Source organism: Nestor notabilis, unplaced genomic scaffold (assembly GCF_000696875.1).
Source record: "Nestor notabilis isolate BGI_N333 unplaced genomic scaffold, ASM69687v1 scaffold27632, whole genome shotgun sequence".
NCBI classification, from domain to species: domain Eukaryota; kingdom Metazoa; phylum Chordata; class Aves; order Psittaciformes; family Psittacidae; genus Nestor; species Nestor notabilis.
Genome location: NW_009918284.1, coordinates 7,539 through 19,860, shown reverse-complemented (window position 1 = coordinate 19,860; position 12,322 = coordinate 7,539). Strand labels below are relative to the sequence as shown.

The 12,322-nt window shown below is 44.8% G+C and overlaps 1 protein-coding gene across 1 annotated transcript in view; it reads left to right on the top strand.

The window, feature by feature from the left end:
* Positions 1-3,616: 3,616 nt before the first annotated feature.
* Positions 3,617-12,322, top strand: part of KHDRBS1 (KH domain containing, RNA binding, signal transduction associated 1) — a gene marked incomplete at its 5' end in the record, with an annotated part of 9,925 nt that continues 1,219 nt past the window's right edge. The window contains 7 exons of the mRNA XM_010009643.1: positions 3,617-3,744; positions 4,293-4,409; positions 5,511-5,657; positions 7,829-7,965; positions 8,821-9,049; positions 9,949-10,016; positions 10,340-10,398. Of these exons, the coding sequence (XP_010007945.1) occupies positions 3,617-3,744; positions 4,293-4,409; positions 5,511-5,657; positions 7,829-7,965; positions 8,821-9,049; positions 9,949-10,016; positions 10,340-10,398 (885 nt within the window). The remainder of the gene's footprint in view (positions 3,745-4,292; positions 4,410-5,510; positions 5,658-7,828; positions 7,966-8,820; positions 9,050-9,948; positions 10,017-10,339; positions 10,399-12,322) is intronic.

Below are 12,322 nucleotides of genomic sequence, written 5' to 3'. Positions count from 1 at the left end.
AGGGGCTCTGCTTTCTTCCAGAGGCTCCCATCCCTAAACTCTTGGGGTTTTGATGGGGTTTTCCTGGGTTTTCTGGAGCATGGGGTCAGTATTGTCATACTGTTAAGATAATTCAGTATTGTGAATAAACAGAATGTCTCTCTGCTTACTGAGCACAAGTGTGCTGTGGAACAGTGTTTAATGTGTGTTTTATTGCTAAGGAAGAGCTTGGGTTTAGATCAGGAATAGCACTGTGGCTGCTTAGCCTCCTCCTTGTGAAGCAGCGGTGTTACCAACCCCCTTTACCTACCCCTTAGGATTTCTTCTGAGACAATGCAATCACTGCCCCACATGAAGTCCTGGAAACCACTGCCACACATGCCGCCAGCCTGCTGCCATTCCCCGTGGCAAGAAGGTAACCTTCTGCTGCACCTCTGACACGGCTTTAAAATATCAGCACTGAAATGAGGCATGCTTAATCCCTCCAGGTATACGTACGCTTCTCCTTCCTATCAGTAAGTGGTCTGACAAACTGCTACCACTCATCAGTTCATTCAGTCCTGCTTCGTGTTGTGTAGCCAGAATGTAGACAGATAATGCTGGAATCCGGAATAGAAGGACACATCACAAGTGGAACGTTTTCAGTCCTCCTTCACACCTATTTGCAGACTCGGAGTTTGTTCTGTAGGTGTAAAGGGAACTGCTGGGTCATCACGCTGACCTGAACCACAAAACCTAGAGAAGAACTTAGAGTTATTCTGCTGTGCAGGGTTTCCTCTTCTCCTCTGCTTTATACCTCAGCTGGAGATGTGGTGGTGGTGGATCAGATGGAGTTTTTTAGTGAACAGTTTATTATCTGTTGCCCTCACAGACCGGTTCCCAGTGCTGTTGCTTTTGTGGCAGGAGGCAGAGTGCACGTAGCTGTGGGGTTGGTGGGAGCTGTGATTCACTGCTTTGCAGAGCTTGATGCCTGAAAGAAAGGATTAGGGTGCTTTTATTCCTGATGTGGGCATAGAAAACACTCCTTGTTAACATGCAGAATGCATTTTTAGAAATTCATCTGATGTTTTTGGAGGAACAAAACATTTGAGAAGTCACTGGTGCCTTACAGGGTCTAAAGCTGTTCCCAACCAGGGATAAGGCCACCAGAGTGATCTTCAGTTTCCAAATCCTGATTCTCCAACCTGTTCTTAGAGCTAAAATTAAAAACTACGTAGAACTCCCCAAGGCAGCAGCTCTTTTGCTTGTTTTATACATTTGCCAGTGCTTGAACTCTTGGGTTCTTTTACTTTTGTGTAGTGTCTTCAGAAAATCATCTTTTAAAGCAAAAATCAAGCTTTCTCAAAGCAATTAGAGCTGGTAATTTTTTTTTTTTTTTTAACTAAGGAGTCATGGTAACAGTTTTGTAAGAGAGCCAAGGTGCTGTTGCCAGTAGAAATAACAAAATTCAGGCTTTTTTTCCCCCCATAATTATGCGACACAATCTCCAACTTCCATATTTAGATCCCTAAACTAAACCCCGGGTTATAGTACTGTGTCCAGAACTGAAAGGTTAAAATATTGATCATTTCATGATGTTTTCCTAAGGGCTTGGGATTTTTCTTGCTTGCACATGTAGTTGCTCAACTTCATTGTGGAAAGGTGCTTCTGAGCCCCCGAGGCTGTGGTTGCCTGTGCAGTCAGGAGGATGCTGTTATTCTATTATTCCTATTTCTGTTTGGATGACACGAGAATATGACCAGGTGGATAATATGTCAAGCATCTGATACACCAAGTTGTAAACATGAACATTTAATCTAAAGCTTATTGTTTCTGACACGGGCAGACATCACAGGAAACACCAGATACTGAAATTCTTCTGAAACTCTGGTGATGACTAAGCAGGCCTCAGTTTTGTCTTGCAGCTTTAATCCAGTTACGGGTGTAATCTTGTGAAGTGTCTCTCTTCTCCCCTGAGATGTGAGAAGTTGTATTTAGAGCACTTTCAGCTCAGAAAAGGTATTTATAATTCTTGGGTTGCCAATGAAATGGCACCATTTAGGTTTAAGGCAGGGTCATGCTCCTCCCCTGATCAGCATCTGTAAATATAAATTTAGGATGGCTATGCATGGTGTGACCGATTTTGGGTTTGGTTGGACCAAAGTGTGTAATGGTTCATCAGTGATTTGGGGTTGTTAATAATGGATTGGCTCCAAATTTGGGGGAACTTGTCTTCTAATTGTTGGCCATTAAATAAAATTTGTACCTGACTGGACATTCCTGGAAGAGAAAAGCCAGTCACTCTGGGCTGCAGGCTTTGGGAAAATGTTGGGTGTCCTGCACAAGGGAAGGTGTGTTAATGACTATAAGAACCTGTGCTAGAAATGCCTGCCTTGAAGATAGTCCATAATCTTCTCCATTTAGGTTGTCTTTTGAGGTGACCATCTCCTGCCATCTCCCAGTGAGTTTAATTTCTAGCTGGATTTGAGAAGATGTTTGTGTACTAGTTCCCAATTGGCTTGCCTTAACCACCTGCTTCCAGAAGGTTATTTGGTCTTTGTTTCAGATTGCCCTCAGGCTGCAGCATGCCTTCAGTTCAGTCAGGCCACCTAGTGTTTTTCGAAGACCCTGGAGTTCACAATATGCAATTAAAAATCAGATTCTTACTTTGAGAGACAAAAATTTGTTCTTGCATTGCCTGCCAGAGGGGAGATTGAGATGAGCTCTGAGGCAGAAGCTCTTCCCTGTGAGGGTGCTGAGGCGCTGGCACAGGGTGCCCAGAGAAGCTGTGGCTGCCCTATCCCTGGCAGTGTTCAAGGCCAGGTTGGACACAGGGGCTTGGAGCAACCTGCTCTAGTGGAAGGTGTCCCTGCCCGGGGCAGGGGTTGGAACTGGAGGAGCTTTAAGGGCCCTTCCAATACAAACCGGGCTGGGAATCTATGAATCAAGTTCACGACTTGATTCACTCCTACAGCTGTTTTACACTTTTATGCCTGAGGATCACAAGTTAACCAAGTTAGGAATTGTGTGTTCACAATTCATTTAATGAAATGAAGCTTATAAGAATTTCCTAAACCAGACCACGCTCTAGTGTGTCACTCATTCGGGCTTCTATTTATTAGGAATGTTTGCAACTCACCAGAACTCCATGGTCTCAGTGTGCGGTGGCACCACTCATTAAATTACAGGTTTAAAATAGTACATCAGCCTGAATGATAAAAACTTCCTCTGTTTGCTGCTGGCTGCTGTGTTACAGTGAGTGTAACACATAGTGTAGCTGGGGCTGGTGTCCTTGGAGGTTTGGTTGTCTGCATGGGATACTGCACTCATGGTGGAGGTGTGAGGCTGGGCACTGACAGAGGAAGGCACAGCAGATACACAGAACTGTACTTAGCTTCGTACTCTGACATGTTGAAGGTATTTGTAGGACATTCTCTGCTGTTCTTTCTTAGGTTTGCTCATTACCCCATTTTTGGCCTTCTGGAATCCCTAGGTGTGAAGGGGGGAAGAGGCTAGCGCTATCTGTCCAGACTCCATCAATACAATTCTGAGTGTTCATGTATTCACAGAGAATGAGGTTGTTCTGTCCTGTCGTAATTCCAACTCTAAATGATGCTTGTTTGAGGAATATAAGCAGCCCTATTTTTATCTTGTTTAGAAATTGAAAAAATTCAGAAGGGTGAAACAACAAAGAAGGATGAGGAGGAGAACTACCTGGATTTATTTTCCCACAAGAATATGAAACTGAAAGAACGAGTTCTGATACCTGTCAAACAGTACCCCAAGGTGAGGGCCAGGAAACAGCTTACTGAATCTCTGTGATTTGCTTGTTTTCTATGGATTTTATGGCTGACTTTTGGAGATAGGAGCTGTCAAAGTGTCACCAGGAGTTATGCCACTGTTCCACTATTGCTATGGAATTTTTCCTATGCAAGCTTGCAGGGTCTTATTTCTAATATACTGCATTTCTAGAATGCCTTGGGATAAAACTAAATGGTGATGCATAGTAGATATTTTATTACTAGGATAGACACTTCGATATGTAGAGCTTTTTGTTATACTGTTAAGAACTCATTTAACTCTTCAGACTTGCCTGTAAAACTGCTGGAGAGTAGATGTTAGAATTAAACACTTTACATGAGTTGATTTAGCTTGAGTTTTTGGCGGAGCATTTTTTCATGAAAAGAATGTTCTGGAACTTACTTTTTCCTGTGCATTTTTTTGTGAGATGAAGAGAAAAAGGAGCGGTTAATTTTCTTGTCAGCCAGCATAACATTCAGGAGAGCTTTTGTTACTGAGCTCTGGAGTTAGGTTTTTTTCTTCTTCATTTACAGTTCAACTTTGTTGGAAAGATTTTGGGACCTCAAGGCAATACCATCAAGAGGCTTCAGGAAGAAACTGGTGCTAAAATATCTGTCCTAGGGAAGGGTTCAATGAGAGATAAAGCAAAGGTAAGGACATCACCCTTGAAAACATGCGTACACATTAATGCCTTTCATATGGTCGTGAGGCATAGTGCTTTTCAAAGCATTTCCTAAAACGTTAAACCACTGAAATCCATAAGCAAAGGCAGTCGGAAGTCCCCATGTTTAGGAAGTCACATTTCCTAAAGTGTTCTGTGCTTATTGGGAGCAGTCTTGGTTGGGGCAGAAGCATGAGATAGGTTTTCTTTATGAACATGACTTTGAGATCAGTCATCTTTTAATCCCCTGTGCCCTTGGATGCAGAGATAGTTTATTTGAAAGGTAAAGTACCAAGTTTATAAACCAAGAATTAATCCCAGCTGCTCTGTGACAAGTCATTCACAAAAGGAATATGTTTACCCTCCAGGAAATAAATAAAATAAAAATCCTTTTTCCAGCCGTTCCCTCTGAAATCCTGAAATTCCCATGGTTCACTGAAGATGCTGGAGCAGAATGTTCCAGGGTCTCTTTACTGGATCACAAAGTGCCAGGAGGGGGATTTTTTCTGTTGGTTTTTGTTTGTTTGTTTGTTTGTGGTTTGTTTTTTTTTAACAGAAAAAAAGAAGATGTTTTTTCTTCCTGCTTCTAAAAACTGAGCCAACAGTCCACAGAGCTGTAACTTAATTCAGCTTTTTACTTCAGCAGCACAAAAAGCTTTTCCACTTCTAGCTTATTTGTAGCTTCTTAAAACCATCTGAATAACAGATGTCTGAGGGCCAAGTGAAAGAGCAAGCTTGTTTGTGTTGTTAGATGGTAAAGAGCACCTTGGGCAGAAAGGTGGTCTGGAAGAGGAAGAGCACTGCTTGCATATGCCTAATCTTCTGGGGGGGGAAGTGGCTGGCATCACTGTGTTAGCAAAAACATCAGTCACCTGGAAAGTCAGCTGTAAAGAGATGGAAGGTGTAGAGTGTGTGTGGCTTTGTATAGAACTGCATGCTCATGTCCATCCCGTGTTACCATGATCTGTGCCCAGACATGACCAGAATGCTTTTACAGACATCTCCTGCTAAGGCTTAGAAGACAGGTAGAAGAAAAATAGTTTCTCTGCATCTTAATTAGTTAAGGAATCTCTAATCTGCTTTGTTTCAGGAGGAAGAACTGCGTAAAGGGGGAGATCCTAAATATGCTCATCTAAATATGGATTTGCATGTCTTCATTGAGGTTTTCGGCCCCCCCTGCGAAGCATATGCTCTGATGGCTCATGCCATGGAAGAAGTCAAGAAGTTCCTTGTTCCAGTATGTATACTGGTGTTCTTTTCTTTTTGAAAGAGGTAGATGGGATGTGACTCTGGCTATAAGGATGGGGTAAGGTCTGCACAGTGCAGGGCTCATGCTACAGGAATTGTTGTCATTGAAGAAGCCTGCAGTATTAAAGTGTGCATGTGGCAGTTTAACGTGACCCTGTTGATCTTACATGGAGGCATTCCTCTAGACATAATTATAAAGATACATGCTTACAGAGCAATTGTTTAGAACACCTGGAGTAGCTATTTATCTCCCAGGACTAGCTGTGGACCCTGGGGTGGGTGTCAGTTTTAGCAGGAGGATTAAATTAGCTGTGGCTGGCATGGAGGAGTCTTGGACGGGTTCCTCTGACTTGGGGCTGTAGTGTAGAAATCTGGCTAGAAAACTTCACTGGTCAGATGAGAAACTAAGTACAGAGGTGTTTGCCCTGCTCTGAAGGGGTGGTGAGAGGATGAGGAGGGTGACTGCCCAGGCAGCTAGGTAGTACTGTTCAATGTTGTAGCTGTTTTCTGAGACAAAACTGTCAAATCAATATTTCTCCTGCTTTAAATGCAATTGATGTGAAGGAACCTCTTTTTGCTAACCAGGCATTTATACAGATGACACTTGTTGTTGGTTTGAGGATGTCTTTTACTGGTGAATCTTGCAAGACCTTCATGGTTGGTTTGGTGCCAGTATGTAACACAACAGTGCTAGTTTATTGCCTCCAGGAACTGCAGAGTTTGGAGGAATCCTTCATGTATTAAAATGATAATGTTGCTCGTTAAATTAGGATAAAACACAATGGGAAAAGAAGCAGGTAGTGCTCCCTTTGTTCATTATCCTTTGTGTCTGGCTTGCTCAACCTGTAACTCAGACACTTGCCTAAATATGAGGCAGCAGCTCTTCCCTGTGAGGGTGCTGAGGCGCTGGCACAGGGTGCCCAGAGGAGCTGTGGCTGCCCCATCCCTGGCAGTGTTCAAGGCCAGGTTGGACACAGGGGCTTGGAGCAACCTGCTCTAGTGGAAGGTGTCCCTGCCTGTGGCAGGGGTTGGAGCTGGAAGAGCTTTAAGGTCCCTTCAGTACAAACCAGGCTGGGATTCTGGGATTCTACGAATGTCAGCCCCCGCTGCTGCTCTGCAGCTGAGCCTGGAGAGCTCAGATGTGCTTCCAGGGGCAGGTGGAACCTGGGATCTGTGGGTGGTAAGGAAGAATGAAGGAAAAGCTTATGGGTACTGTGTGATTTTTGAGTGACACAGAGAGGAGCAGAGATTGCTTTGTGAAGTGTCTTTGAAGGAAAGAGGTCATCTTCGAGGAGCCGCTGGGATGTACAAAACCTCCACTCGCTAAAGCAAGCGTGCTCCTTGCTGTTTAAAGTGTCTTAACTACTGCTGCCTTCAGACAGTGTGTGAAACTTGTGAGAATTGTGAGAGAAGTCGTTATGGAAGCCAGCAGTGCTGTGAAAACACATCTGGTAGGAGACTCCTTGCTCTGTGGTGTTGCCATGGCACTGTGAAGATCCCTGGTGCGAGGCTCAGCCTGCCTGTGTGTTGAGGGGAGATGTGGCGTATGATGACCTCTGCAGGGTCACCAGGCATCTGTGCCAATTCCAGGAGCTACATCCCCTGGGGTGATAAAATGCACAGAGCCAGAAACATGCTGCATTCCTAAGAATTTGAAAAGACAGCCTGGATTTGTACCTGCATGTTTGCTCTTTGTCAGGTGGTGTCTTTCCCAGTTCCTTTAGCATGCTGGAATTGCAGTAGAGTGCTGTTACCTCACATGGGCTCATTGCCAGTCACTCCTTAGATGTAAGGTGCTTGAGGTGAGATATGTCTTGCCTGACTTCACCTCTGAACTCCCCAATGCTTGCAAATAAATCTTGCTGACATCCCTGGGATGCTGAACATCAGATACCTCCAGAACTGCTGCGAGAGGCCGTCTTCCCTGGGAGCAGCAGTTGGGCTCACCACAGTTCCTGTCTGTGCAGGTCATGTGCCCTTCCTGGCCAGTTTGGAGAAAGCTGTAGTTGTGCAGTGCTGATCACATCCCAGTAAAACTAACCTGTGGATTTTCATTTGGATCTATGAGGTTATTTTATTCCAGCATGGTAGCCTGTGATATCCTGGGGCACAGACTTGTTAGTTAGCTGTTCTCTGGAGTTCTCTCTTTCCCCTTTTTAGGATATGATGGATGATATCTGTCAGGAGCAATTCTTGGAGCTCTCCTATCTGAACGGTGTACCAGACCCAGCTCGAGGCCGGGGAGTCCCTGTGCGGGGAAGGGGAGCAGCTCCACCACCGCCTCCACCTGTCCCAAGGTATCCTTCCCAAAAGCACAAGACCTAGAAATGCTGCATCTTGCTCAGAGTTGTCCTGCCAGATGAGGGTAATGCACATCAGCTGTTGGCCTTGACCTTGGCTTTTCCAAGGCTTTCTGACCTTACATTTCAGGCTTGCTTTTGGCAACCTGGCATTAAATGCTTTGTATTTTGAGATGTGATCAAGCACAGTGGGAATCTTCTATATTGTTTTTGATATCTGAAATCAGCAGCTTCATAAGGTAACCTTTCAAAACCAGGAGTACAAAATTATGTGTAGATAGATGTTGTGTTTGCTTTGTAACCTTCAGCAGAATAAGCATTTTCAGTTTAAACTGACCATCCTTTGAAAGTAACAGGATGGCATTATTCTGTCATTGCTGCCAAGGCACAGGGATAAGTTGGTGATAAAACTGTTACTAGAGTTCTTGCTTCACTACCTTTTTCATGGAGGGGAAGTCTTTGCTTACGAGTGTTTAGCCCAGAAGTGCCCCTGCTCATCTCATCATTGATCTGTAACTTCTGGAGGTTTTGCAGTCGTTGCAGGTTAATGACAGAGGATTGCTTAAAATGAACTCTGAGAAATTACTTGCCCAAAGTTCTGTATCAGATTTATTTCGCTGTCTGTACAACATCTAATGCACTAGAGTTCCCATCCCGGAAGAGGTTTTTGTAAATCCAGCAGTAGTGTAACAATTCTTGTGCTAAAGAATTCATGGCTTAGTTAATGGTAACTCTACTTACTTATTTATCAAGCTATTGCAATTTAAAGTAGGTCTAAGAAGCGCATGCACTGCCCTTGGCGTTCAGCACATGAGCTGTAGCTCTTCACAATCCTTCTCATCTCCTTCCCAGGGGACGTGGGGTTGGTGTCCCCCCCCCTCCTCCTCCTCCTCCTCGGGGGGCCCTCGTGCGAGGAGCCCCGGTGCGAGGTGCCATTGCCCGGGGAGCTGCTGTAGCCCGTGGGGTGCCTCCCCCCCCAGCAGTACGGGGGGCTCCTGCACCCAGAGCACGAGCAGCCGGCATTCAGAGAATACCGCTTCCTCCTCCTCCTCCTCCCGCACCAGAAGCCTATGAGGAATATGTGAGTAACTCTATATCTTTGGTTTAATTCCAGCTTAGCTGACCATGTATCAGATACTCCACATTATTGAAATAAAGGCTAAGATTGCTCTGGAGACGTGACCAGCAGCGCAAACACTGGTATGGGGCTGGGTGACCTGCTTTGTGTCTTACTCCTCAAAGGAGGGAGCTACTCGTGTCCAAAATATGGGGCAAGGGGTGGTTTTGGTAAAATAGAGATGAACCCCTAAGGCTGAAGTTGGCCAACTGTCAGAGCATGGTAGAAAATGTACATCACAAAGATTGATGCAAGGGAAGATTCTGCAAGGGAACTTTTTAAGGAAGAAACACCAAAGGTTTCCTGCTTCCCCTAGAATCCTGAGAGTAAATATGTGAGTGAACATGGTGTGATGTTTCACATAATGTAACTATAAGCACCACCCTCCCCCCAAGCATCTGTGCTCTTGGTATTCTAAAGGAAAAAAGGTTTTGATGCACAGCAGCATTTTGGGGAATCATCACAAATATTCATACATCTAAAACATCTGTTTCTCTTCTCAGTTAAACTTCATTTTTCCAACCAAAAGTTGTTAGGTTGGATTTATCTACCCCTAAATCCGTGGTTTAGACAGCACAACTACGGGCTTCCTGGCATGTGGATTTGTAGCACAGACAAGCTGCAACCTTGGACGTGTAAATGACTTTCAAATGCATTGTAAATATTAGTGTGGTTCGTTCCTCCAAAGCCAGAGGACACAAGCAGATCTCAGCTACCTGTCTTAATGACTGAGCCCCTTCCCTGCAGCAGGCAAGGATCCACAGGCTTCCATGAAAGCTGAATTCAGTTTTGCCATTACTCTTGGTCAGGCATTAACCTCTAGTCCTTCCCTTAACACTATTTTACATCATCATCCGTTTCAGGGCTATGATGATGCGTATGCAGACCAGAGCTATGAGGGGTATGAAGGCTACTACAGCCAGGGCCAAGGGTAAGTCTGCTTGTCTCGTGTCTGTTGCTGAGTGAGTTATGCATGGTCCTCTCTTTCTGTTTTCTTTTAAGGGAATGGAAACACTCGGTTTTGAGCTTGAGCTGTAGGGAAAGTGCCCTATTCTGCTGGAATCCAGGAGTGCCTGGGAAGTAATTTTTGGGAGTGTCCCTGTGTCTTTGACAATTCCATAAAAGCAGCGAACAGACCTGCCAGAGCCATGAGTGACATTGGGCATCTTTTGCTTTTCAAGTGTTTGTGCAAGGTGTATCAGTTTAAGAGTATGATTTCAGCCCTCTATGTAACCAACACAATTACTCTTCCAGGGACACAGAATACTATGATTATGGACACGGGGAGGCACAGGAAACCTACGAAGCTTATGGTATGTCTGGGAATACTGTTCTCTCAACAGGGAAGGGGCTGCACATAGTTGGGAATTGCCTGCAGCGGTTGCACATAGTTGGAAATTGCTTGTGGTCAGCCATCTGTTTTCCAGTGCCATTCCATGCTCTGAGCAGAAACTTACTGAAGAGAACTTCAGATAGTTTTCATGGTAGAATATTTATGCCCTGCAGATTATCCAGGTCTGAACAACCAAAGGCATCCTGTGGATTTTAGATTCTTACCTAACTGAGTTGTCTCAAAGATGATGCTTTCAAAATTCCAGGTTTTAACTAGGGAAATATTTTTTAATTTCCGTATAGCTTTAGAATATTTTAAGAGCTCTGGATTTCCACCCACAGCACTACTTTTGCTGCAGTCTGGTTTTCACAGATTGTATTTTGTTGAGCTGGATGAGTGCATGGTTCCATCTGCTTCCTTATCCTCAAAAACCCGCTGGCTGATACTGACTCTGTACTATACATTTGCTTGAAAAATGGATTTAAATGTCATCTGAAGGCCTCCCTTTGACTAGGTGAAAAGATTTTGGTCAATGTGACTTGTAAGTAGTCTGTGAAGTTTAGCTAATTACATAAAGCTGCCAACTTAGGCTAGACTGAGGGGTGAGGGAGTCCAGTTTAACCACAGCTGTACATCACCGGCTGTTGAAAACAATAAGCCTTATATCTGAGATGCTGTCAATAAAGGACTGGGTGACAACTGCTTTTTTTAAATCTAGTTCATATATCCAAGCTTATGAATGGCATCTGCATGTGGCAGTGAGTAATATTCATTTTCCTCCCTGTAAACAAGCTATAAACAAGTTACGAAAGCCACACAGCGAGCTGCTTAATGGCATGGAAACAGACTGTGTTGCAAGCAGCCCTTTTAGCAGAGCATCAGCCTGAAGGCTTCAGTGAATGCAGGTAGTGAGGGTAATGACCAGCCGGAGAGGATTTCTGGGATCCTTGGGAACTGGGAATCGCCTGTGTCGTGTATTAGGGAAGCAGAGTTGTTAATGAGGTGGCTGTCTCCTGCCCCAGGGTGTTCCCTGCTCTGGACTTAAGTTGTGTGAAGTTCAAATTCAGGTGCCTAGCAGGGATGCTTTTCCAGTCTGAGATGCATTTCAATAGACAGCTGCTGTCAGTAACTCCTATCTTTCCTGCCTTCAGTGGCTTGGTTTGTTGCCTGTGTTTAGTCACACAGCACAAAGAGGCTTTTGTGTCTCCTACTTGGTAGGAGAGCGGTGATGCTGCCTGGGATATGATGGCCAAAATGCTCACTGTATACTTGGCATCAAGTTGCCACAGCTAATCTGTTTATCCACAGTAATTTCCTATGGTCTCTGCTTTCATGAAAACAGAATTAGAGAAATAAATTGTTGATCCAGGCTGGAGAGTTTTGAGAAAATGGGAGCATGCTCTGTGGTGGTAGGAACCAGCTTGGCTGGCCTCAGGCTTCGGGCACTTCCTTTCATAAACCAGTGACCCTGGAGAGAATGGCAGGCATGCAAGTGTGAATGTTGCAAGCACAAGCCATAATGAAAGCTGAGCTTGGATATCTGGGGCTTGAGCTAGCTCAGAGACAATGGGACATGAACTTCACTTGCTTGAGCTATGTGCAGCAGGAGGGTTGGGGCTGTCCTGTTGAGTGCTTTGTCCATCAGCCGTTAACACTGGTGCAGCGAGGGGATGCTTTCCTGCACTTGCGGAGGGGAAGGACCAGCATGTCACAGTCAGGAAGCAGACTGGTGTCTGGAAGTCGTCATTCATGCTGCCATCCTACAGCAGCATAGGGACTTAATTATTTTGGCACAGTTATCTAGGAGCTGCCTTACCTGGAACTTGGGAAGGAGGGAAGTGCTACCTGTAGCTGTCCCCCCAGCCAGAACCCAAGTTAGAGGTGCTGCTGGCCACCCGCCCCAG